The sequence below is a fragment of the Prenolepis imparis genome, unplaced genomic scaffold, assembly GCF_030444845.1.
Source record: "Prenolepis imparis isolate NDT839.2.m4 unplaced genomic scaffold, iyPreImpa1.0 SCAF_4, whole genome shotgun sequence".
Lineage (NCBI taxonomy): Eukaryota > Metazoa > Arthropoda > Insecta > Hymenoptera > Formicidae > Prenolepis > Prenolepis imparis.
Genome location: NW_028141162.1, coordinates 3,447,839 through 3,473,253, shown reverse-complemented (window position 1 = coordinate 3,473,253; position 25,415 = coordinate 3,447,839). Strand labels below are relative to the sequence as shown.

Genomic DNA, 25,415 nt, shown 5'->3' with positions numbered 1-25,415 from the left:
TAAGATATTTAATGCTGATTCGAAAGTTTGTAAATAATAATCTTCCTCAAAATTTTACTTTAAACTTATCAAAAAATATCTCTGTTAAAATCAAAACCGAATATTTTAGAGGACACTGTATAATTATATTAAAGAAGAAATAATTTAAATCGAATCTAATTGATTTACATTATTTTTACTTTTTTGTATTTATATTTCATGCTGTTAAATTAATCTTTATATATATTCGATATGTACTAAAATAAAAGCTATTTCTCTTCTAAAATCTCAAAGTTAAAATCTCCAAAATCAGGGAGCATTTTCTAGTAGCAGTATTCTGTGTTTTAAATTATAAAAAAAAGCAATAATTATATTAATGTTTCATATATAATAAGAAAAGACATATTATAATATCTACGATACTATTCGTATATTCCACAATCTTTTTCATAACCGATCAGATAATAATAAATATTGTGAATGTAACAGAATACTTCTACAGAAATTTTCAAATTTTTATATCTATGATAGACAACAGTTTACAAAGCTTTCTTTCGGCCGGAAAATAGCTTCGTATATTTGGGATCTTCTTTTTAATGTACATTTGCATTATATACATATATATTACGTCATACTGTCATAATTGAGGTTTTTAAATAGGTTCACAAGGCGTTGAAACAATAAGGAGACGTATCTCGAAGCATCGCTTCGCCAATCTTGCTCTATCGCCTTTTTCTCTTTTTTTTTTTTGCATCTTGTCTCTCTTTCTTTTCTTTCTCTCTTTCTCTCTCTCTCTCTCTCTCTCTCTCTCTCTCTCTCTCTCTCTCTCTCTCTCTCTCTCTCTCTCTCTCACGCACTCTCTCTTTCTCTCTCGCTCTCTACAGCTAAAATAACGTAGTCGGAATGCAGTTACGCGGATATCTTATCTCACGGATAAGATCCCCGCCCGCTCTTAGCTCCCCTTCCGCTAGGAACTAAATTAATTAATTACAGAAACAGGTTCACTCGATAACAGATAACGGTCATTAAAATTAGCTAAATAGATTTTGTTGCGACGCGTCATTCTCGAATGTACTCCACGCGTTGTTCAGCTCCATAAAAATTAACTTTGCTATATTCTCATTCGCCGTGCCGGCTTGCTGTAACAGAGATATTGATTTGCAATAAATTTCTTCTCTTAATTTAAAAACTACATTTGTTAGGTTCGTTTAAACAGCAAAATTAATATTTACAATATGTCTAATTATATTGATGCAATATTTTATTTTATTGCAGTGTGTTAATTTAACAGAGAGATATTAATATTTTTACAAGTGATTTAAGGAAAGACGATTGTGCGATAAAAAGAAAAGCATAATATTCATATAATTCAAGTACCTTATCCGGATGCACAGCCAAACAGGCTTTCCTGTACGCCTTCTTGACATCCGCGGCTGAGACCAATTGATGCATTTCGCAACGTTGCCATCTGTCAGCTTCTGGCCACAGGACAGTATGCAGCGTGCAAAGCAAAGCTCGTAGATTTCCTTTCTTGCCCTCCGTCCACTCGGCTATCTTCAACCTATCAGGATCCATCGTCTTGGCCGCTTCCACCTTCCGCATCTGATTTATTGTCTTCGGACTATCCTTGTCGGCTTTGCGCGAACTGAAGAAATTGTATCCCTGACTGCCAAGGAGATCCTCGAACGCGTCGCCGCTCGTCTTCTCCTTCGCTTTACCGCCAAACGTGTCCGTAGTACCGCTGTTTGCGTTATTATCGTTGGTCGCCGCATTAGATCTGTGCACCGTGTTCGGACTGGAATGAATCGGCGTGCTTGCTGGTGCCGGACTCGCTGATTGAGGGGTCGAGTTCCTCGGCGTACCGTTCCAACTGCCAGCGAGACCTGCTCCCAACGATCCGGCCAGATTGGCGAACGGATCTTTATTGACTTGAGCGGCAAAATTCGGCACGCTGGCATTTCGCGGCAAGTTCTCCTCGGCATTCGAACTTTTGGCAGAATTTGACCTTGCGGTAGAATCCGCCGCGAGGTCGTCGAGAAGATTGCTCGCGGAATTTCCACCCAGCGGATCGAACAGCATGTCGTTGATCTGTTGCTTGACATTACTTGACGTTGTTTGACTTTGTCCGAATAATAGATCGTTCATATTCAGATTATTGTTGTTAGCGGTTTTGTTGTTCCTCGTCGCGGAGTCACCGTGTCCGAACAATAAATCAGCTGAGGCGCTATTGTTAATTAAGGGAGGATTGACAGCCTCGGTCTGTGGCGCCGACATGCCGAAACCGCCTAAGAGATCGCTTTCGTTCTGACTAGAGCTAGAGAAGATATCTAAACCTGGATTTGCCGCCGTGCTGGCGGGAGTATTTGATGAGGTACTATTAGTATTGTCCGGCATGCCAAGATTCAGCAAATCAGCCTCCTGAAAGTTACTCTCTTCGTTTGCGCTCGTCTCCTCCTCTTTTGGATTTTCCGGCTGTAGAGGTATCGCTTCCTGTTGCGAAACCATATTGGTTTCGTTCGATGGTGCCTTGTGAGTCTGCAATAATCCCAGCATAATTAATTATTATTGATTTTTCCACTTAATATATTAAGAGAGTTATAAATATAATAATTATTATACATCCGATCAAAGCATTCTACCTCTTCCGAGCGAGGAGCGGTCCTAAAGTTTTCTAGAGTCTCCTCCATCTCTAGCGTCGAGCCGAACAGCGGATCTGGGACGAGGTTGACAGACGTTTCAGCCTCCCACGGCGCCGGCACTCTCGATAGCTTCGAATTTTCCTCACCTATCATGATGTTCAGCACGACGCGGAACTTGCCACCGATCTCAGGCGCATCATCCAGGTCGTGCTTCTCAAATGTCAAGGCGCTCTCGGTGATGGGTACGTAACCGGTATGGAAGTGCAGCGAGGCGATTTTGATGCCGATCACCCGGCCGAGTTGTTGCCTGGCATGATGTATCACTATAGTGACGTCACCGCGCACGGCCGCGTCTCCTAAGATCAAACAGACCTTGCCCTCCATCATCCCAAACAGCTTCATCTCTTCATAGATGGCCTTCTTCGTCGTGAAAACCAACGCGCCATTGCTGTAGATCTCTATGTAAGCCCGGCAACCATCCCTCGCTCTAGTGAACAATGGTACCGGTTGTATGACGACGGATCGGAAGACCAAGGGCTTGGTGTGCGGTAGCCGGCCGCTGCTCAATAAACTCATGTAATTAATACTGCGCGATTCTGAAGGCTGCAAGTGCGGCGGCTGGCAACGTCGCGTCGTGAATAAGGCGATAGCCTCCTCGGCTGTGGTCAGGACTCTGCAGTGAACCAGCAGAGTGCACGCTACCGTGGCGCTCGCTCGATATCCATCCTAAAGAAAGATCAATTGTGAACCGGAATTGTTTTGCGGGCGAGAGCGCTTCAGATTATGCGCTTCAGTAATCGCGATTGTACTCACGGTACAATACAGCACCACCACGTGATTGAAGTCGGCGCTCAAATACTGATAGATATCTTGACAGATCTGGTACAGAGCAAACAGCATAGGCGCGTTCGATTCCGGCGTAGCAAAGGCAAACGAGCAATCAATGTGTCTGCCGGGAAGCCTCGTGACGTTCGGCCGACCGCGGGACAGATTGTATAGCTGAATCTTAGCGGGTGGTGGATGTCTAGTCTGGAGAAAGGCCCTCACATCCTCCACATGATTGGCACGATAGGCGGACTCGATCCCATCGACCGGATACGGCATAACGAGTATGCGTGACGTCAGATAACTCGCATCTAGCTCTGTTCTGGCCATGCTCTGCTGAACGGTTTGCATCACCTTGCTCGAGGTATCCTTCAGGTTGCGCAAGATGCTACCGGCGCCGCCTCTTAGCGAATTGAATAGGCCCGTTGTAGCTTGAGTTACCGGGACTTTGGACACCACTGTTTGCACGGGTGCCGGTCTCGGTGGTGGCATCGTTACTGGTTGAGTGGGACGAGGAGGTGGTGTAGGCATATTCGATGACGTCGCCGCTGGCGGCGGCGGCGGCGGCGTCGGACGCGGGGGCGGTGACGGTCTAACCGCGACTTCGATTCGTGGCGGTTCTCTAAGATCAAAGTCATTCGACTCAGCAATCGCTGCCAGACGTTCCAGGAGTTGCGCGGTTGTCGACCTTTGTATGGGCGAGACTTGCAGACATCCTTTCACCAGGTCATGCAGACACGCGTACCGTGGATTAGGCGGCAACGGTGGATATTTGCCATTCACGATTGCTAGCTTGTTACCTGCAGGATAAGAAGAGTGTTTTAGAGAGATAGAGAAAGTGAGAGAATCTATTATTTTAATAATATTGAAATATGTATTAAAGTTTGCATAAATGTTGAAAGAATGCATTTTTAATAATACATTAATAAAATGTCTTTTTATTTCTTTCAAAATACATTTTTGATATTAATATAATTATAAATTAACAATAAAAAGAAAATGATAAATTTTTATACATAAAATAAAGTTCATCAGAAAGAAGAATCTAAATATCTCTTTAAACTTACGGATACGAAATCCTGAAAAAATTCTGTAAATATTTCTAAAATATTATATTTAATATAAATTAAATAATTTGATCTCTTATAAATTATTTCGTTTATATTTAAATTTCTGAATAATTCATCATTAAACTAAATGATTAATCTTAATTTCAACTACAATATATTTTCATTAACAAGCTTTAAATAATTATATATTTTTAAATAAATCTCCCAGGAGATATATTTAAGTATTTTTAGTGACTCTCTCTCTTATATTTTCGTGTCCATTATTCAATTCTCCAAATTCTATTGATTTACATTTAACACTTGTCATATTAATACATTATATTATAATTACATATTGCACTTGTCTTACCTTCGGGGAATGGATGCCGCAATGTAATCAAAGAATATAATATACATCCTAAAGCCCAACAATCCACTGGAGGCCCTATAGGTTCATTGTTCCATGTATCCATAATCTCCGGGGCGCGATACATGGGGGTTGTATACTTGGCCATTTGATCCTCCAGCGCGGTCCGTTTTTGAGCGTTCCATGATGGATCCGGTAATATTTGTTGAGTCGTCGCGCTACCAAAGTCGCATAGTTTCACAAGGCCGTCTCTTCCGAGTAGAAAGTTTTCCAGCTTAATGTCACGATGTATGAAGGGTTCCGGTTGCTGGCTATGCATGTGATGCACTGCTCGTGTTGCTTGATAGGCTATCTTGCATACCTGGGCGAGAGTCAACGTATTTGTAGACACGTTTCTGAGTATATCCGCTATGGTACCGCCGGGACATAATTCGGTGACGACCAGATACTCGTAACCCTTACGATCCTCCCGTTCCAGCCGTTGAGCATATAAGAACTGAATAATATTTGGATGACCCGACAGTCTCTTCAGTGTTTCTATTTCTCTTATAATACTTTTGTTCGCATCCTCGTCGACAGCAATAAGTCTCTATCACAGACAACAACAATTTTATTATTATTAAATAATACAATACATTCCAGGTAAAGAAAAGGATTTGAAGTAGATGCAAAGAGGAAGATCTGAAGCAGTTTACTTACCTTAAGCGCATATTCTTTTCCTGTAGCAACGTCTTCTACTGCAAACACCAGAGCCCATCCACCTGTTGATACGATGTTTGCCACAAATTATCTAAATGTTAATAATGATACATATTTGATTATAACAACTATATATATTTCTCATGTTGCTATCATGTGCATAGATAAATGCTACATATTATGCAACAATATGTATGATTACACAATGTTTCTTTATTTTAGAAAGTAATTCCAGCTGAATATTTCTATAAATGTTATATTTATAATTGTTTTAGCTATGTTAAACACAGAAAGATAAATACCTCTGATAACTTGAGAAGATTCTTTTATACATATATAAATCCAGTAAGTCTAATTTCCTCATTTGGAGTGAATAAATTTACATTAATATTGATCATATAATTTATATATATATACATATATGTATATATATATATATATATATATATATATATATATATGTATATATAATCTGACAGTACAAGATCTAAAGGAAGACTTGATACATATGACTGATATATATGACAGAAGAGGACAAAGATAAAAAAAAAACATGAGCCTCAACGTCAGAATAATTCAGCATGCTCGGGTCGCGTGTCAAAACACACGTTTGACACATGACAGAAGACAGATGTCGGGCGAGAGTCTCGGACTCTCGAGATCTATTTTTTTTTTTTTCCCCCTGTTCTCTCGGCGATGTCATTTTTACGCTGAAAACGAGTGCGAGCTCGACTCCTCCGCGATCTGACCTTATCGGTTTTAATCGCGGTAGGAGGTGCCGAGATTTGACGGGCGATTTTGAAGCAGCCGGAGATATAGACTCACCCTCGGCGATCAGTCGCGTCACCCGCAGCTTCACATTGTTGATGTCCAACGTCTGGCCGACGTACTCGTTGCCGCCGCCGGTGCCGCCGTTCAGGTACCCGAGCGCGGACCTTAGATAGTCCGACATATTTCCCCGGACCTACCTCCAGTGTGAGCACCTCCCGGACAGCTCGCTTTCACTACTGTCGCGTTGCAGACAGCCGATACTGGCCGGCCATATTGGCGCGATGATATCATCGGCGCGCGCAGGCGATCCTCCCTGGTCATCTTCGGTGCCGATTTCAACTGTATAATTGTACGTACCTATACGTTATTAAAAGTTGATTGAAATACAGATTGAAAATTAGTGATTTATTGAGTGATCGACAATCACGATTCATTTTGATATGACATAACTTATAATATATAAATATGTATTTATCATATCAATTTACATTTCGTATTTAAATTTTGCAGAGTGAGTGTTTCTATCATTTTTTTTTCGTAGAGTCGAAAATATTTTTGCGGACAATACTAATAATAAAAAGTTTACGCTTTTATTCGCGTTCAACCATATCGCAAATTGTGAAATCGTCTACCTCGTAGCTTTCTCATAATCGCCAGGAACCACCGATGCATATTTCTGCTTTCTACTTGAAATTGTGTCAAGGAACAGCGTTCAACTTGGCGCTACATATGTTGAAAACGTTGGAATCTGCTCAGATGAATTTGCATAATGCATAAAGAAATTAATCAATCAAGTGTCTAATGTATAGGATACTATATAGATAGCTATCTTCTTCGTATCAGATGAATGATTGATTGATTTTTATATGCATATAGATGCATTATAGGTTTGTGCAAATTTGAATAGGTTATAAGATTGACCAATTAGAAATAAAGAAATCCTGCCCCTGATTGGTCAATCAAATTCATTTAGCATCCAATCGAACGTAGCCTATTTATGTTGGCGACACTGAAAATCCCCTAAAAATTCTCCTAAAAATGTTTTCCTGTTAGTTATATATGGCGGCTCAAGTACATACACAATCAGAGATCTTTATTTTATCACCATTTTTCAATTATTTAATTCTATAAACGTATGCATAAGAAAATAAACCAATCAAATTTCTTATGCATACGCTTATGCGCCTATGCAAGTTTGTGTGCTCCCCGTTTAACAAAAGAAGAACTTTAAGTGAGAGAGTTCGCTAATCCTGTCCATCCTTAAATTAGTATTTTAATCAACGAATATCTTACACGGTAATAATTTGCAAATATACTGTACTTTACAATTTTATTTGAAACTATTCATGTTTTTCTTTTTATAGATTTTCTACCACCTGTATTAAAGCGATATATTTTTAACAAAATGGATAGAATACTGATTACATTAAATGCCAAAATAATTAAAGCAAACAAGCATCATGAACTCACAGATAGATATAAGAAACTTAAGACTGATAAGGAACGTGTAATATTTACTTTCAATGCTATGCTCGAATATGATATAGTTCCTAGTACAACTGGTATGCCAAAAAATGCCAAAGAATCTGAGAAATTGCGGGAGCAAGGCAATAAAGTTTTTATCACAGGAGCTCTCAATAATATGACATGTATCGAGGCCCTGAAATTATATACAAAGAGTATAGCTTTTGCTCCTTATCCATCTGAGCAACTTGCCCTTGCCTATGCCAACAGGTCAGCAGTATTAATTCAATTAGGTTTACATTCGGAATGTATTCAGGATATTGACAGAGCACTGGCCTTAAATTATCCTGATGATCTAAGAGCTAAGCTTTATGTACGTAAAACAGAATGTTTAATGATTTTGGGAAGTTCTTCTGTGGAAGACATTCTGAAGGAAGCGCAGCATTGGTTGGATAAAATGTCTTTGAATAATGCAAGTCGAGAAAAATTACGATCAAAGCTTGATACTTTACATTATAAGGCTGTGCAGACAGAACAACCTGTTAAAGATAACTCAAAACGCGCAAAAGTGAAGAAATCAGGAAATGAACCTTCTCTCCCTACTATTGAATCCTATAATATTGAAGTTCCATGTGCATCCGATGCAGTAGCTATAAAATACAGTACACGCTATGGCAGACATGTTATCGCTACTCGTAATATTCAACCTGGCGAAGTAATTGCTATAGAGAAGCCTTATACATTGTTATTAATGCAACAGAAGATGCAAACACACTGTTCAAATTGTTTGAAAGTATGCTGGGCGAATATACCCTGCAACTATTGCACTTATGCTATGTATTGCTCGGAGGAGTGCAGATATGCTGAATGGAAAAGATGTCACGATGTGGAGTGCGCTGTCTTCCCTGCTTTGATTGAATATGCCTTTTACAATATTGATTTATTTAGCATGAGGCTTGCTGTGCTTGCTCTAAGAGAAGCTGGCAGTATGAAAGAATTAAGAACCATGCTGAAAAAAGTTGAAGAATGCGATAGTATGTAAAATTTTTACTCTTTTTTTATTTTTAATATAATGTTTACAATACTATTGTTTCAGATCCACGGACAAAGGGTTTTTCTCTAGATGGAAAATTACATAGTGACAAATACATTAGTATATACAGTCTTGTGACAAATACTGAAAAAAGATCTATTCCCGATCTATTCAGAAGGTCTTTGGATACTTGCTTTATTTTGTATTTCTTAGCAACACGTACTGTGATGTTTGGTGCTAAATTACCCGAGGATTTAAGCGTTTTGTCGAAGAACGATGACGTTATGTTTTTCGGAAGTCTTATTCTAAGACATCAACAGATAATTCCCAGCAATATGCACAGTGTATGACATCGGCTAACTATTTTAATAATATACATCGATTATGTGTGTGCTTTTATTTACTATTTATCTACTGTCATGCACTTTCGCAGGTCTGTCTTAACGGTCTTTTATTATTCGCTTGTTTTACAATTTTTCTTTGTCAGTTTGTTAATTAAATGTGTATTTGCAGTTCAGTGAAGAGCAAGGCTTAGAATGTGTAGAACGCGGTATAGCAGCAATGCCATTTTTTAGCTTAATTAATCACAGTTGTAATCCAAATATATTGAGACACTCAAGACCTAAGCACATGCTGATATACGCTATGTATCCCATTCGAAAGGGCGAACAGGTATTAAATTAGTTTGTTGAAAATATCGTTTACAATATATGTTGACGTTATGTTATTACAGCTCTTTGATAGTTATGGCCAACTTTATGCTATGATGCCGAGAGCAACAAGACAACAGAAGCTATTGAAACAGTTTTATTTCACTTGTGATTGTATTCCTTGCCAGGAAAATTGGCCTTTATATAATGAATTACAGTCATTTAAGGTAAATAGTAATAACATTTAAGGTAAATAGTAGTAACGAATTTGATTAATAAATCAAATTGAGCTATACTAATATGATATTTTGTCTTCTAAACTACAGACTTTAGTGAAGAAAGCAGAGGACAAGGCTAAGATAAAAAAGGCGTTGCAGAAATTTAATAAATATGTTGATATAGCAAGAGAAGGCAGCGTGCAAGATAAACCTTATGTTATCAAAGACTTGTTGAAAATGGTACAAATACTACATGATTTCGCGCCAATGCCTTGCGACGAAATAAGTAATGTCATCGAGACGTTAAAACGGGTATACGACTTGTATGGGAATAGATTTGAAATACCACAAATATGGACATATCAAAAGTAAATTTTACTTATACATTTTGACTGAAACAATAACGTTATTGTTACTGTTTGATATATGACTAATGCGTAAAAAGCACACAGACTTCCTAAAAAGAGAGAGATTAATATTTTTTCTAATATATGATAGATTTTTTAAGAGGAAGAGATTAATACTTTTTTTTTATTTTTGCGTGACAGTTTCTTTACTGAAAAATTGTTTAAAAACATTTATTAAAAACATTTATAGATATTTAGATTTATCAAAAAATTTATGGATAGATATAGAACAATATTAAATATATTTCTATACTACTATATATACTACGTTATTTTTATTAAATATAAGATTTTTAACAAATTCAATGTTTTTAAAAGTTACGAGTGATACTGTGTTAAGTTTGTACTTTTCATTTTTTTTCATTGTCTTATCTAATTTCTATGATAAGAAATAGGAAAATATATGCTTTTACTTTGTTAATAAGTCGCAAATAATATTGAAGTAGAGAAAAAAGGGAGAGGAAAGAGAGAGGGAGGGAAAGGGAAAAAGACTGTGAAAGATAACATAGCTTATTAAAAATTAGAGATATGATCTGTTTATAATCATAAGTTGATATTTGTGATCATATTAAATTGATAGCATTTCTGTTATGCTATCAATAGCCAAGTAATGATTGGTAAAAGAATTGTCATCCCAATCGGTCGATACGTCGTCCCGAGATTATTATCACCTTTGTTCTTATCATCATCAGAATTGCTATTTGCGTACGAAATTCTCCACTCTATGCCCGGATATATCGGACTGTGTTTTTCGATATATCGCTCTAATACAGCAGATGTAGCAATACCTATTAAAATAAAATTCAATTGTGATAAATGTTCGATAGAGATACGATGGCAAAGATATAAAGTATAAGATGATGAAATTATAAAATACTATGCAACGAATGTTATGCAATATAATGTAATATAAACGTACTTAGCGGGGTTGTTTCAACACTCTCCAACATGTGAAAACCATCTCCGCCCTTTGCAATGAAATCGTTTATGAGGATATTGTATGTGAGATTTGGTTGGAGTTTGTTATACGCCGGTACTCGACAAGTAGCGCATTGCACTTGAACGGAAACTACCCTCGAGTTCGGTGGTCGACTTATGTCATAAGTTACCTATAAATAATGCATGCTATTAATCTTTGACGAGTTTGAACACGAGTTGTTATATTCAAAAGTTACGACATTTAAATAATTGTAAGCGAAAGTTATAAAAACTAATAATGTTCATAAAATTTAATATAATTTTGTTTTTAGATATATAGCATTTATTTTAACAATAAATTACCTGCAATCCCGAATATTGTAGAAAAGCGCCGAATAGATTGCCGGTAGAAGTTAAGTCGTCGAGATTATGGACGCTCCATTCTAACATCGAAAGGATCAGCTTTCCGGTCACAGAAGCCTTAACGAGGACATTGCCGAAGGGTAAGACACTTATAATGTCCTTCTGGGTAATCTGTAAATGTCGCGGTGACGCTAGATGCATTTGCGAATGAAAATTAAAAGATTGGGAATGCATAATTAATTACCTGATCATTTCTCGCTCTGGTGATGGATGTTCTGATGCTGCCACTGTTTTGGATCGCGATGGCGGCATCCGTCCATCCGTCCTTATTCAAGTATTCCCCGGCATACTGCGAGCAAAGAAAACAGGTCCATTATTCTCCTAAGAATATTTTCGCAACATCAATAATAAGATACACGTCGATTAAACTAATAAAAAATCTTACGTAATCAAGCATAGCGTCACAGATTAAGTTTCCCATGTTGCATTCTTGTCGTCTGCAATTCTTGGCGTCTCCATCGATGAACACTCGCGTCTTTCCGATCACCTTATGTTCCATTTCGTCAATGGGTCCTTTTTTCTCATTTATCAATTTTAGAACATCCTTTGCCTGCGAAAACAGTTGAACATCATCATATATATTTTAAAGCATATAATTATAATTATATTAATATAATTTTTTCTTACAGGTGCATGCAATCATTACAAATATGTTTTCATATTTTATATATATTAGAATATTCCTCGATTTTATATATAAAAAAAGAATGATATTTTTATATTTTGTTTAAACTTGATTAATATTTTTTGACAGAAATCAGCTGTTAACTGTCAAAAAATATTAATTGAGTTTAAGGAATTATAACATATATTATTTAAAATATATTATTATTTTAATTTTGATAACATATTTTTATTTTAAAAATTAATTAGCAAATTAACGCTTTAATCGGCTGATTTCTGTCAAAAAATATTAATAAAGCGTTAATTTGCTAATTAAATTTTAAAATAATAGTATATAGATTATAAAACTTAAAATAGTAATATGTTGTAAATAATATGTTATAATGCCTTATCTGCGATTAATATTTTTTGACAGAAATCAGCTGATAACTGTCAAAAATATTAGAAAGGGATGATAGTATTTTATGTATACACTATTATAGAAACATAATAATTTTTGTAGCATCAATTGTTTTTCTCTTGTAACTTTGTATGATCTTTTTTATATTTTTTCTTCTAAAATGTGTTTACCTGTTCCACACTGGCATCCACAAGAATCGGGTTTCCTTCGATATGCGTTACTTCTCCTCTAACGTCAAAGTTGACGGAGAAATTACCCAGGTATTTGGTGTATGCGTATGCCTGAACAACATAGGCCTTCCTGCCGCTCTTCTGGGTTACCTCTGTAGGATAGAAACCCTCCGGTACCTCGACGTCCGGTGGTTTGCCGCGATACAAAAAGGTATTGGTGTGACCGCCGATCACCAGATCGATATCTTCGACCTCCCGCGCGATCCTTTTGTCGGTCTCGAAACCCGAATGACCTAGAGCGATGAGAATGTCGACACCCTGCTCTTTTAGCATCTTAGCTTCACGTCGAATGGACTCCACCTCGTCCTTGAAGATCACATTTTCTGTACTCGACAGGTCCTTTGTCTCCGGTGTCAGGTAGCCGATCACGCCGATCTTGTGACCGTTGACATCAAGAATTGTGCTGTTTTTCAGATTGGTAGCTGCCAAGTCCGGCTCCTTGGTAAGATCCAGATTCGCCGTCAGGATGGGATATGAAGCGTTTTGTATAAAGGGTATCAGACCTTTAACGCCGTCGTCGAATTCATGGTTGCCCAAGGACTGTCAAAATTAATCGATATTTAAGACGATATATACAAACCGATGATGTTATTTTAATATTATTGTAATTTGCACGACAATTTTATTCATATTCCCTGTATAGGATGAGTTGTTTCTGTTGATTAATAAATAAATTAACAAATTATATTTTTTCTTTACTTTCAGATATCGTATCATCGTGCTTTCGAACTGGCTAAAAGCTGTTGGTACTTACTATAGCGTCCGGCTCCAAGAGATTCATGAACCAGGACACCGCCTTCCACTTGTACACGTTGTACCAGGCGGTCCCTTGATAAGTGTCGCCGGCATTCAGGAAGATCGTCGATGGCGATTCGGATTTCGCTTGGCGGACCAGAGTCGCGATCCTAGCAAAACCTCCGTAGCATTTCCCGGCAGCGGAGTCCTGCGGCGTACATGTCGTCGATAATTGCGACGTCTCCTCGAATCTGAAGAATGTTTCGCAACAAAGTCTTCATTTGAGGTATATGATTTAATTTGTATTTTTATAATTTCGGAAGAATGAAGAAATTTTCTCGTTCAAATAACGTTCGCGTAAAAAACACACGCGCGATATTTAATTAACGTCTGGGAGCGGGATGTAATTAACTGTTTTAACATTTGTAATTAACGTAGTGGCGGTAATTGTTGGCGGTAGCGTGACGCAAAATTACACAAAATTGTAATGCATGCATGTGTGAGATATATATAGAAGGGTAAATATTATACGAAAGTTTCTTAAAAGTCAAACTAATTAACTCCGCTCCAATATCACATGCTCTAATATTAAAATTAAAAAATTTAGAAAAATATAGAATTGATCAGTTTAGCTTCTCACAGACACTTAAATAATATTTAATTTTGTTTAATTTTGTTTAAATATAATATAATATATAAATTATAATAAATAATAATAATTAAGATTTTTTATGACATAATCAAGTTTGTATTATCGTTTTTAATAAGAGAGAGGAATCCCAGACAAGCACATTATGTCCAAAATTGGGAAATAAGACAGCTTTAAGAAGTCTATATCTAAAAGACATCTTAAAAAGACGTCTTAAAAATTTCTTATATCTCGATTTTGGACGTTTCGATTTTGGTGCTGTCTGATATTTCAAATAATATTTTTCTACAAAAAAAGAGTTACCTCGCATGCATGTCATTCGTGTGAATGATTCTGATGGTGAATTCTTCATCTTTTCGTAAAGTGGGATTTGCGAAAGTTTCGCTTGCGAATATCAGCAACGCGATAGCGCAACAGTTTATGAGCAAAGCAATCGACATGTTTGATTGTCACTAATTTCGCGTATTGTTTTGAATGCGTTTCTTTATAATCTCTTCTTTGTGTCTCGCTTATCTCCTTATTTGCAATACTGATAAGACGCGTTCTTGATGCATGTGCAATTATATTGTCACCTCGGCTTTTCTCATATTAGTCAAATTATTATACTGCATTTTTTTACTCATGTGAAACGCTTCTCTGAAAGAATACATTTGATTTATTTTACGGTGTAATAAAAATTTTTTATTTTATTTTTTTTTAGTATCTGATAACTGTGAAAACATAAAATAAGAGAAACTATGCAATATTTTAAACAAAGTATATATGCTTTTATTTGCATTTTTCGCATTACTGAATACGAGAATCTCCATCCATCCATCATTACTACGATTTATTGCTAAAACTTGCATTGAGATTTGCTAAAAATTTCAATGGCTCACAAAATTGCGTTCAAAAGACACGCCGTCATATTTTTCGAGCAAAAATGAATTCGATTTGATAATTAATGCCGTAGCTATCTAATTTATCAAGACATAATAAAAATAAGAATTTTTCTTCTTCGTCTTTTAACATTACAAAATATTTTTCTTTATGAGAAGACATTTGTTATCTTAAGTATTCTAAGCAATACAAAAGTTTCTAAAATTAGTAAAATTCTCTTTTTTTGAAAAGGAAAGCATCAGTCATTTGCTTTCGTTTGAAATATATTAACCCCGTATCTCATATTAACAAAATGTTTGGAATGTTTTATATATAATAATATACATATGTACAATACTTTCATAAAATATCTTTACATGCATAATACCTTTAATTCGTTACAAACGATGACGATCAGCGACAGATTGAGTAACACCGCGGATCAGAAAATGAACAATGACATGTGACCACACAAATTATTACGCGCCAAACAACATTCCGCATTTATATGCGAACCACGTGTGGTCCAAGGCTACTTTCGCGAGAGCGAAAGTAAAATCACGTTTTCCAAGCCGAACTCCAAGAGTTGGATCGTCGTCTTTATTAATTTTCCTAAACTTTCGCAATGCTTCTATCTCGCGTCTCTCTATTTTTTTTCATCCCAAAAGAGAAGAAAAAGGATCAAAACACTGACAACTGACAACTGTGTTGAATTATTCACATGAAGAAGGTATAATCACACGTGCGAGAGTATACGAGATACTGGTCGCTCTTTCGCGTTATCCTCCTCGGTTCGAGGCCGCGGCGATTACTTTGTATTGAGGGAGCTGTGAGAGAGGCGAAACGATTTTAACGAACGACCGGCGCCAACTACTGAATATGATCGACGTCGTTGCGTGCGGACCCCACCGGACCTTTTCCAGCGATCTCTCTGTTGGAGTTCCTGCCTGAATACCACAGCATCCATTCAATTGTCGAGAGTGTGCAGTTCTTTCAGAGAAGATTGTAAGTCGAAAAATTCATTTTTGAAGAAAAAACTCATTTTTTATTTTAATATGATGATTTTATTTGATAAATGTTTGAAAAATGCATCGCAAAAGGTTCATCAGTCTTTTACCGCGCATAGATTTATAGATTTACGACATAGTTTTTGTTGCGTAAGAACAAATGAAGTTTCGTTTGATGTTTTGACTTGGAAGATGACATCGCTTTAATATGTATATGCCGAAAAGGCACAAGTCAAACATAGAGAAGATAAAATGATTAAGTATACTTAATCAAAAATTCTCTTTTACGTTCATTTATAATGTCGACATAATTGCGCCATTTGGGCAAGAGTGATCTAATAAAGATGACAATGCATTTATTTGTAATTTTAATTAAATGTAAAAAAATTTTTAATTAAATGTTGCAGATATGGAATAAATCAACTTAAATATATTTTGTGTAAAATATCTTTGATATCTTAAAAATGAACTCACTGTTATCATCTTTATTTTATCAGCTTTGTTTAATTATCCATTGAATTATCGGTTTAATTATCTCTCTCTTTTAATAAGACTTTTAATAAACTCTCTCTTTTAAAAATAAAATAATTTTTATTTTTTGAATAGTAGACGTCGTCTTACGTAAAACGTAAATAATACTCTTTATTGAGATATTAATCTGTCAAACAGAAAGAAAACGATTTTTATTCTTATCTATATATATGTTTATATTTTATATAACACATATAAAAGTAATTATATTTATATTTTTATTTCTCAAATATTGCTTCAAAACTATTAATTTTCCATCATCTACTATTTTCTAATATTAATACTACACTATATTTTAACTCTTATTTAGACAATTTATATAACATGGGTCAACAATCACAAGGTCTGCTATTTTAATATTCATACTCTATTCATGTAAATATAATATCTAATTTATACAAAAAATTTATAAATATTCCATGAGACCTTATATCATTATTCTTTTTAGACTTAACACTTGTTTTCAGATTTAAATCGTAATTTCTACCTTTGTTAATAATACCCAGCCAGAAATGATTGTTTGATTCAACGACGATTCGACGCCGATTCAACGACGAATTGACGTCGATTCGACAATCATTTCTGGCTGGGTAAGCAATTACTTGTGAATCCAACGATCCGTTCAGTTGCGACCGAATGAGACTTTAATATCTTTCACAATCTTGATTATGTAATCGAGATATAATTGCTTCTTGAGATCGTAAATAATTACAACGCACTTCGTCGCGGTCAAAATATGATATAAAACGCGAATATAGAACTCTTTATTTTTCTGTCAGAGAGCCAGAGTGCTGGGCAAGTTGTTTGGCAATATCCTTGGCATCCTATCCTTTCACCAGCTATTCATCTTTCCGTCCGATGTTACGTGTTCTGTTCGTAAGAAATAAATGATCGCGCATCATAAATTGACGTGACACGAAGCAATTTATTTATATTGACAGAGACCTTACGCTGTTTACGATCGCGTTTGTATAATACAGAGAGCGATTCTAATTCTGTATAATTCAAAATGTATCGTGCAAACGCAAACGCAGACGCGATATCTTTACAAGTAGTATATCCACGATATTTCATCATCGACATCGATCTGGAAATAATTCGATGACGTGTATTAATTAATTCGACGTAAGAATATTGTGCGTATTAATTTTTTTTCTTTTTTTCCTGAAACGCAATTACTACTGCGAGAGAACTTTCGTCACGTTACCAGTGCACAAGTTTTCCGATCACTCATAAATTTGTTTAGATAATTAAATAAACTAGAGTGGCAATGCGTTTTTTTTTTAAACCGGTTAGTTGAGTGGAATCATTTTTGTATTTTTTTAACCATATGCGTTTTTATGCAAAGCAGTGAGGATAAAATCTTGTGAGAATAAAATCTGTCTTATAGAGACTTTCTATAAAATAATTCTCTAGCTTTAAATTCTTTACATCTTCTGATTTCTATTTATTCGTTACGAATTACGAGATTAATATTGTGCAAATTTTTTTTTCGTTTGGAGAAAATTCATTATTTATCGATATCGAAGAAACTTTACTTTACGCAATAAAATTATCTTGATGAATGTTCTTGGAATACATGCCAAAATTTTTAATTTTTATTTTAATATAGAGGATTTTGATCCTTATAACGAAATAAAATTATATCATTTTTGTTTAAGAACAATATGCTGGTATTTAAAAAACTTTGGCAGCTACAGTATAATTTTTAAAACTATTCATATCATCTGTCACGACAATTGTGAGAATATGCTATGATAAATACATATGTATCAAATGAAATTACATGTTCTGTACATATATGAAGATATATGTTATTTCAGTATCACGTGTCATGATAATTGTGAGCACATGCTATGATAAAATATACGTATCGAAGAGTAACACACATCTAAAAATTAATGTCGCATACTCGAATAGAGCTGACAATAAATGATAAGCGTTTTTACGCGTTTTATAATAGAAACGTAAACAGCATAAATCTATTGCAAATATATCATATACTTTTGTCAAATGTTTATGTGCGATATCAGTCGATCGAATATATATTTTAATGTAATAATATATATTTTAACGTAAATAATATTTTATTTAAAAATAGTATTAAAAGACGACACTGATTCACCGTCGAGATTCCGACTGAAATACCTTGCAGTCATTCGTGAGTAGGGGATCCGATAATCGACGTTCTTTCACGATAGGAACAAAAACACACGCGATTGTCGAAGAAACACAGTTCTCCGTGAATATTTGACACGTCAGTTACTAGCTTACTAAAAAAGGTAAGATCCACGGTAATCTAAACCATTTTTAAACATTCCAAATAAGCACGTTATATAACTTAATAATATTCAAAAGAAGAACGTTCGTCAACTGAAGTATATTATAATTTATTCGCAGGCGCGTTTATGTATTTGTGTATTCGTTATCTGTCATTTCGTAACTTCCAGAACTCTATTTTGCATCTAATTTTACTTATTTGTAAAGGTGCGGCTAGTTTTTCTCTTTTTTAAAGATAATTTTGTTTGTAATATGCTACGTTGCAATTATGGACAATTATTATTTATCATTATGTTATGGCGTTTATACACTGAAAAAAAAAATTGTTAACTTGACTAAACCGTTCAACTAAATAATATTTTGTTAACTGTATATATAAAAATATTTAAATTAAATATAACATATTAAATCTAACACAAAACATATATTTTATTTAAATACTAATATATATTCAATTAACAAAATAGTAATTTAGTTAAACGGTTTAGTCAAGTTAACAAATTTTTTTTCAGTGTACGTTTCATTAATTTCGTTCCTAATTTTTATATGACTTGGCCGCGATTTTCACGCAGCGTGATTATTTTATCATTTTTAGCTTCTTGCTGGAGAACTCATAAGGCTTGTTTCACTTATTTACTCGCTTTATAATTAGTGGGAGCGGAGTAGCTGATTGTGCATGTAGTCAGATTTAAGCGGATTTTTTTATGTCACACAGTAATTATCATGCAAGTATACAAATGAGCGAGCTTCTCCTTCTTGGTTTCAGTTGATTCATGATGAGATATCAGGAAGAGGCTTGCGAAAACTGTGCAGTAGATGTATTACTAAATATCTAGCGATATCTAATCTAAAAAAAAAAATACAGCGAAATATCAATATAATAAAAGAGTTAAGTACACATTATATACAAATTTATTGCAATTAAAAAATAAAAATAAAAAATAAAAAAATTATTTTTAGAAGTTATTAGTTGTACATGGGCGCATAATATAAAATTTTATAACTCTCTAAAATAAGAGACTTAATAAGTAACTTTGGTTTCTTTCTGCTGTTTCTCTCTTGTATAACATATCATATAATAATTATAATTACATACACTTATAAATAATAAATTATAAGTAAATCTCTTAAAAGATTTAGTTTTGTTACTTAAATTTCTGAACATGTAATTTATTTGTTATTATTATTCGCTGTTTTTAAAACTAATTTATCACTATAGCGATTATCTCGTCTGAGCATGATTATCATCGTTTTTTTAATTTTTGCGCGTTACGCATAATTTTTCATATAATCTACCTTCTCATATATTTACCTCATATATTCTCATATCTATTCTACCTTCTCAATAATTGCACACGTACAAGAAAACTACGTGTATTTAAAAGAGTGTAATTATTATCTTCGTGTTGAGACATAAAATTTGAACGAGTATTCGTAAAATGTAACGACTTGAAAGAAGCTTCAGTAAATACAGGAGTGTATGTATACATACTTTGAAGACGTATTTTGAAGAGATGCGACATGGTCTCTTCTTGAGCTATCAGATTTAAATATAAGAAGGTATAAAAGATTATGGTACAGTTCGATATACCTTGTTTCAATCTCATCTCTGTCTGATCATATATTCGCGGTAAACCCGTAATTACTCGCATATATACTGATTTAATGATATCTTTTCCGACAGGTGCAGCATGTACGCGCTGCCGTTGCTCTCGTTGTTGTTTCAAGTCTGTTGCGGGTTTACCGGGCGTGGACTTTTTTATCCTGGTAGAACGGACCTCTTCGAACTGTCAATAATTCATTTGAATGATTTTCACGCCAGGTGAGAACCACGCACGGTTCGTTATTTAATTTTTTTATCTAATAGTCATTTCGCATAGTATCATTAATGGCACCTCGTAATTCAGAATCCAACAACACTCCTTTTCTAAAATTTGCAGTCGAGTGTTCGATAAATTTATTAATTGAGAAACGATTATTTTGTTTGTTGAGAAATTTTCACGTTACATGATGTCGATTGAAGCCGTTCTAAAAATCTATTATAACTTTAAAAGCGAAACGAATTTGTTGGAAGTCAAGGATAAGGCAATTATAATAATCTTGATGTTGACCTTGGTCTCCTTCCTTTTGACTTTTACGGGTCTTTTGATCGTTTTGTTATTTGTCGGAGCGTCAAAGCGTGACTCGTTGAGAAAACATAGAAATTATGTCGGAGTAGGTTTGAACAAACGGGCCCGACTTCTGGGACTTGCCGCGAGGGTCACGAGCAGGACTGCGTGGGAGGTATTGCCAGAGTTTACACGGCAGTCAATCAACTCGTTAAAGAACGGCCGAATGCGATTTTTCTGAATGCCGGTGATCATTTTCAGGGGACTCTCTGGTATAACATTCATCGCTGGAACGTCACAGCTTTGTTCATGAACATGTTGCCGCACGATGTCATGGTTTATATAATTACATCCGCTTGCATTTAAATACTATAACTATTATATTTAATTACATATTTTTTCTTATATTTGTTTAGAACGGAAATTCATATTCGTATAAAAGAAAATATAAGTAGAACAGCCATATTTAAGATCAATTCTATAGTCAATTATTATATTAAGAGAAGAAGAAAAATATATTTTTAATTATATAATTAAATCTCGGGTAATTAGTTTTTTTAAATTTTTTGTTAACATTTTATAATATAGACAATTGGCAATCATGAATTCGATAATAAAATTGAAGGCCTTGTTCCCTTTCTCAAAAATGTCAAAGCGCCGGTTGTGGTAACAAATATCGATGATAGCGAAGAGCCAACTATACAGGTTTGTAATCTCGACTTATTTCTTAGCAGAGGCATTAATTAATATACTTATTATTTTTTTAGAATTTATACAAGAACAGCACGATCATTGAGAGATATGGTACCAAGATCGGAGTCATCGGCGTCATCCTATCGACTACTAATGTGAATAAATGATTATATTCTTCTCTGTAAAAGCGATCATAAATATATTTCATTTAATTTATTAGAGATATTTTTTCGTATATTTACAAAATACAGAACATTGATTTTTTTCATAGTATTCGATTCTTCCAGCTGCTCGCGAATACGGAGAAACTAAAATTCTTAGACGAGGTGGAGACGGTCAACGACGAAGCCCAGCGATTAAAAGAAAAAGGAGTGGACATTATTATAGTATTAAGTCACTGTGGATTGGATGTAGACAGAATCATGGCTGCAAAATGTCCCTTGATCGACGTGATCGTTGGTGGTCACTCGCATACGTTCCTTTATACAGGTCTGAAAGTAAAGCAAACATTTTACATCGATCAAATATAAACTGAATTTATATTGACTTTTTATTGAAAATGTGAATATTCGTAAGAACTATATTTATTATTGGAAATAAAAAGTTATTTCGCGTATTATAATTTTTGTTTTCCTATTTTCTCATTTGCAATATAAAAGAATGAGAGAATAATATTTTTATTAATATTATTAATGAGAGAATAATCTTCTTATCGATATAATATTTTTAAACGCACAGCATTAATTATTATATATCATAGGACCTCCGCCTTCTATCGATACCCCAATGGACGAATATCCTGTAGTCGTGACGCAAAATGAGACAAACAGAACGGTTCTCATCGTCCAAGCAGCTGCTTATACAAAGTACGCCATTCATTCATGAGAATATGTAAAGAGTACCGTTAAAGAAGGTCAATTCCTATCTGATGTCGGAGGTCGGCTCCGATTAATTTATTTTATCATTTAATGGATAGATTTATTTTAAATTTGTCAAAAAAGAGATTGCGTTTAAAATTTAATATCGCATATACACGTGTGTACGTGCGATAATTTTTTATGCATTTATTCTTATTTTATCTATTTATTTTTTGAAAAGATACTTGGGTAATTTGACGGTATGGTTCGATGACCAAGGCGAGGTCGTCGACTGGGATGGAAATCCACTACTTCTGGATCAGTCTATCGAAGAAGGTAAGCCTTTCACACATTTCAACACTTAAAATAATATCTAAAATAATTATATATATATATGTATTTTTTAGATCCGGAAATCCTAGAAGCTCTAAAGCCGTGGAAAAAGGAAGTAGACGCGGAAGCGTCGAGGAAGATTGGTAGTACGAAAGTCTTCCTCGATCATAACTGTTATTCCAAGGAATGCAACATGGGAAATCTTATAGCAGACGCCATGGTAAACGCGGTGGGTATAACATTTATTTTTTACTCGTATTTTTAAAATCAAAATTATCAAATTAATTAAATTACAAATTGCATATAAATTTTAGTTTGTCGATAAAGCCGAAAATAAAACTCATTGGACGTATGCAGCGGTAGCCTGCTTGAATTCAGGAGGAATTCGCACTTCCATCGAGGAGTCTGAGATCACCTACGGCGATCTGATGATGGTCCAGCCTTTCGAAAACACTTGGGACACTCTCGAATTGACTGGAGAATCCATTAAGAAAGTTAGTTAAATTTTTTCTTAGAGTATAATTTTTGTATTTTATAAAACGATTGATAGATTTAATGAGAGATATAATCTAATTTAAGATTATATAAGAAAAAACTCTGCTTTGCATGAAATAGCGCCGTAGAGATCAACGCATAAATGTAAACATGCATTAATGGTGGCCTATCTTCGGGGACATGAAGATTAAATAGCGACCAGTAAATTAATTAATACCTTTTCTTACAGCTTCTGGAAATCGAAAAAGTTCTAGTCTGGTCCGGGTTAAAGGTTGCGTACAAAATGACCAATAAAAATCGGACTATGGTCGATGTTAAAATCAGGTAAAATCTCTTTTATTGACAGAATTTTAATTTTGCAACAAAGTTTTACAACAAAGTTGGAGTATACATTGAATTTAATATCTTCACTTTACGTTATATCGATCGTATTGAAAATTAATAGCAGTTTTAATTTTGTTTAACATACTGACAGGTGCCAGGATTGCGAATATCCGGTATATAAGGATTTGGTGAACGATCAATGGTACAGAATGGTTGTGCCAAGTTTCTTGATCTCCGGCGGAGATGGCTATCATATTTTTAAGAATAATAGTCGTAATCACAAAATTGGAGTGCTCGATATAGATTACTTTATAAACTACGTGGAGAAAATGAGTCCTATATTGACGGGAATCGAGAGGCGAATAACTTTTGTAGAGTCTTAAAATCGTCTTCTCTTTCTCTCACAATCAGATTGCATTTCGCAATAAAATTAGATATTAAAATTGCATTTAGAGAGATTACATTTATGAACAATATTTCATTTAGAAGAGATATTTATTTTCCATAATTAGTTGCAAAAATAAAATTTTACGAAGTTGAGGAAGAGAAAGTATTATGTGAGTAGAGTATAAATTTAATATTCTGTATTAAGAATAGATCGACAAGTTGTAATTATTTGCAGAACAATTAAAAAATAATTATTTTTACATGCTTTTAAGTAAAATGTAATAATTTTGCGCGCGCACGCTATATGTGTTTTTTTTTTCGACATGCAGAGACTCTCTTAGTACTTTTTTGAATAATTTTTAAAAAATTTAATATAAAAATAAACCTCATACACACAGATAAAAAGATCGGCGCAGCTCGCGTGATAGCTGTAAGAAAGCAGGAAACGCCGGTCGCTTATCTTGCGGTATCTCAGGAGATCGGGGCAGATGAAGCATTTAAATAATGTATCGAACAGGTGAAATAGCAGCTGTTCGTTCGTGTTCCTGCCCTCGACCAGAACGCGCGAACCGCTTTGTAGCACCGGCGAGGAACGCTGGTTTTTAGCGGCGAAAGAAAAAAAAAGAAGAAGCACTCTGCAACACACCGATTAAAGTAAACTCGAACATATGCATGTGTTCGCCATTATACATTTAATTATTCCGTACATCTATCATATCTTTCTAATAAATATTTTATCTTTCACGATACAACTTTCGCGTACACATAAATAGCATATAATTATTGTGTTATATTTATACTTAATTATACATAATTTGTGATTTGTACATATCGTAATTTTAACATTTGTTAATTAAGAAGTGATCGAAAAAAATTAGAATATTTGTTGAAACTCGGACGAAGACGCATCTCAGGAGTTCGGGTCTCTTAAGCAAATGCATGCAAGTTCGCATTCGATGCCGAAGTCGTGTTGATTGTAAGCGCAATTGTTATAAGCGACGCGAATCAAGCGTAACGCTGGCATAATTAACGTTCGCATTGCGCGTATGTGAATGATAATGCTCGCATTGATCTGCATATCTGGCGATTTACATAACACGGAACGCGGCGTGCGCATAAATACGCGCCTATCGGATCTTATGTTAGTGTCGTCGAGAGGAAGGCGACACAAGGACTTTTGATGTTACCATGGAACAATGATATAATGTGATTTATTATTCGAGAGAAAATCAATAATGTGTTATCGTAATATTAAAATAATTAATATAATTACTAATATACAATATATAAAATAATGTATTAATATAAAATATGTATAAATACTATTATATTTATATTATTATAATATATTGATATTATTTTATTAATATTATTATAAATATATATATATAATATAAAATAATTAATATTAAAATAATTATTTATAAAATTCGAAATATACCAGAGCGCGAGTACATTAATA

At 34.7% G+C, this 25,415-nt stretch overlaps 4 protein-coding genes across 7 annotated transcripts; 2 read left to right on the top strand and 2 right to left on the bottom strand.

The window, feature by feature from the left end:
- Window positions 1-709: 709 nt before the first annotated feature.
- On the bottom strand, window positions 710-6,596 carry Aux (cyclin-G-associated kinase). Its single transcript, XM_083036620.1, has 7 exons — window positions 6,384-6,596; window positions 5,559-5,620; window positions 4,863-5,448; window positions 3,432-4,243; window positions 2,619-3,344; window positions 1,357-2,514; window positions 710-1,118 (listed from the first exon to the last, which is right to left on the bottom strand). Exons 1-7 carry the CDS (start codon window positions 6,508-6,510, stop codon window positions 1,011-1,013), a joined length of 3,579 nt encoding a protein of 1,192 aa, XP_082892746.1. The 5' UTR covers window positions 6,511-6,596; the 3' UTR covers window positions 710-1,010.
- A 233-nt stretch (window positions 6,597-6,829) lies between these two features.
- Window positions 6,830-11,356, top strand: LOC145935364 (protein-lysine N-methyltransferase SMYD4). Its single transcript, XM_083036621.1, has 6 exons — window positions 6,830-7,625; window positions 7,694-8,827; window positions 8,890-9,170; window positions 9,340-9,498; window positions 9,560-9,703; window positions 9,803-11,356. The coding sequence occupies exons 2-6, from the start codon at window positions 7,735-7,737 to the stop codon at window positions 10,064-10,066; spliced, it is 1,941 nt and encodes a 646-aa protein (XP_082892747.1). The 5' UTR covers window positions 6,830-7,625; window positions 7,694-7,734; the 3' UTR covers window positions 10,067-11,356.
- LOC145935365 (protein 5NUC) lies at window positions 10,634-15,791 on the bottom strand. Its single transcript, XM_083036622.1, has 9 exons — window positions 15,327-15,791; window positions 14,384-14,716; window positions 13,451-13,682; window positions 12,637-13,236; window positions 11,828-11,992; window positions 11,627-11,731; window positions 11,383-11,553; window positions 11,021-11,210; window positions 10,634-10,889 (listed from the first exon to the last, which is right to left on the bottom strand). Exons 2-9 carry the CDS (start codon window positions 14,518-14,520, stop codon window positions 10,690-10,692), a joined length of 1,800 nt encoding a protein of 599 aa, XP_082892748.1. The 5' UTR covers window positions 14,521-14,716; window positions 15,327-15,791; the 3' UTR covers window positions 10,634-10,689.
- A 14-nt stretch (window positions 15,792-15,805) lies between these two features.
- LOC145935366 (apyrase) lies at window positions 15,806-25,242 on the top strand. Of its 4 annotated transcripts, none has more exons than XM_083036625.1 (13): window positions 15,809-15,943; window positions 19,523-19,644; window positions 20,441-20,578; window positions 20,975-21,200; window positions 21,453-21,569; window positions 21,632-21,712; window positions 21,845-22,046; window positions 22,318-22,423; window positions 22,656-22,750; window positions 22,822-22,976; window positions 23,062-23,241; window positions 23,472-23,566; window positions 23,718-25,242. In XM_083036625.1, exons 3-13 carry the CDS (start codon window positions 20,448-20,450, stop codon window positions 23,947-23,949), a joined length of 1,620 nt encoding a protein of 539 aa, XP_082892751.1. In that variant the 5' UTR covers window positions 15,809-15,943; window positions 19,523-19,644; window positions 20,441-20,447; the 3' UTR covers window positions 23,950-25,242. The 4 variants fall into 4 exon arrangements, with proteins under 4 accessions (XP_082892753.1, XP_082892751.1, XP_082892749.1 ...); XM_083036623.1 differs by lacking the exon at window positions 15,809-15,943 and adding an exon at window positions 18,619-18,758; XM_083036627.1 differs by lacking the exon at window positions 19,523-19,644 and having other exon boundaries at window positions 15,806-15,943.
- Window positions 25,243-25,415: the final 173 nt, after the last annotated feature.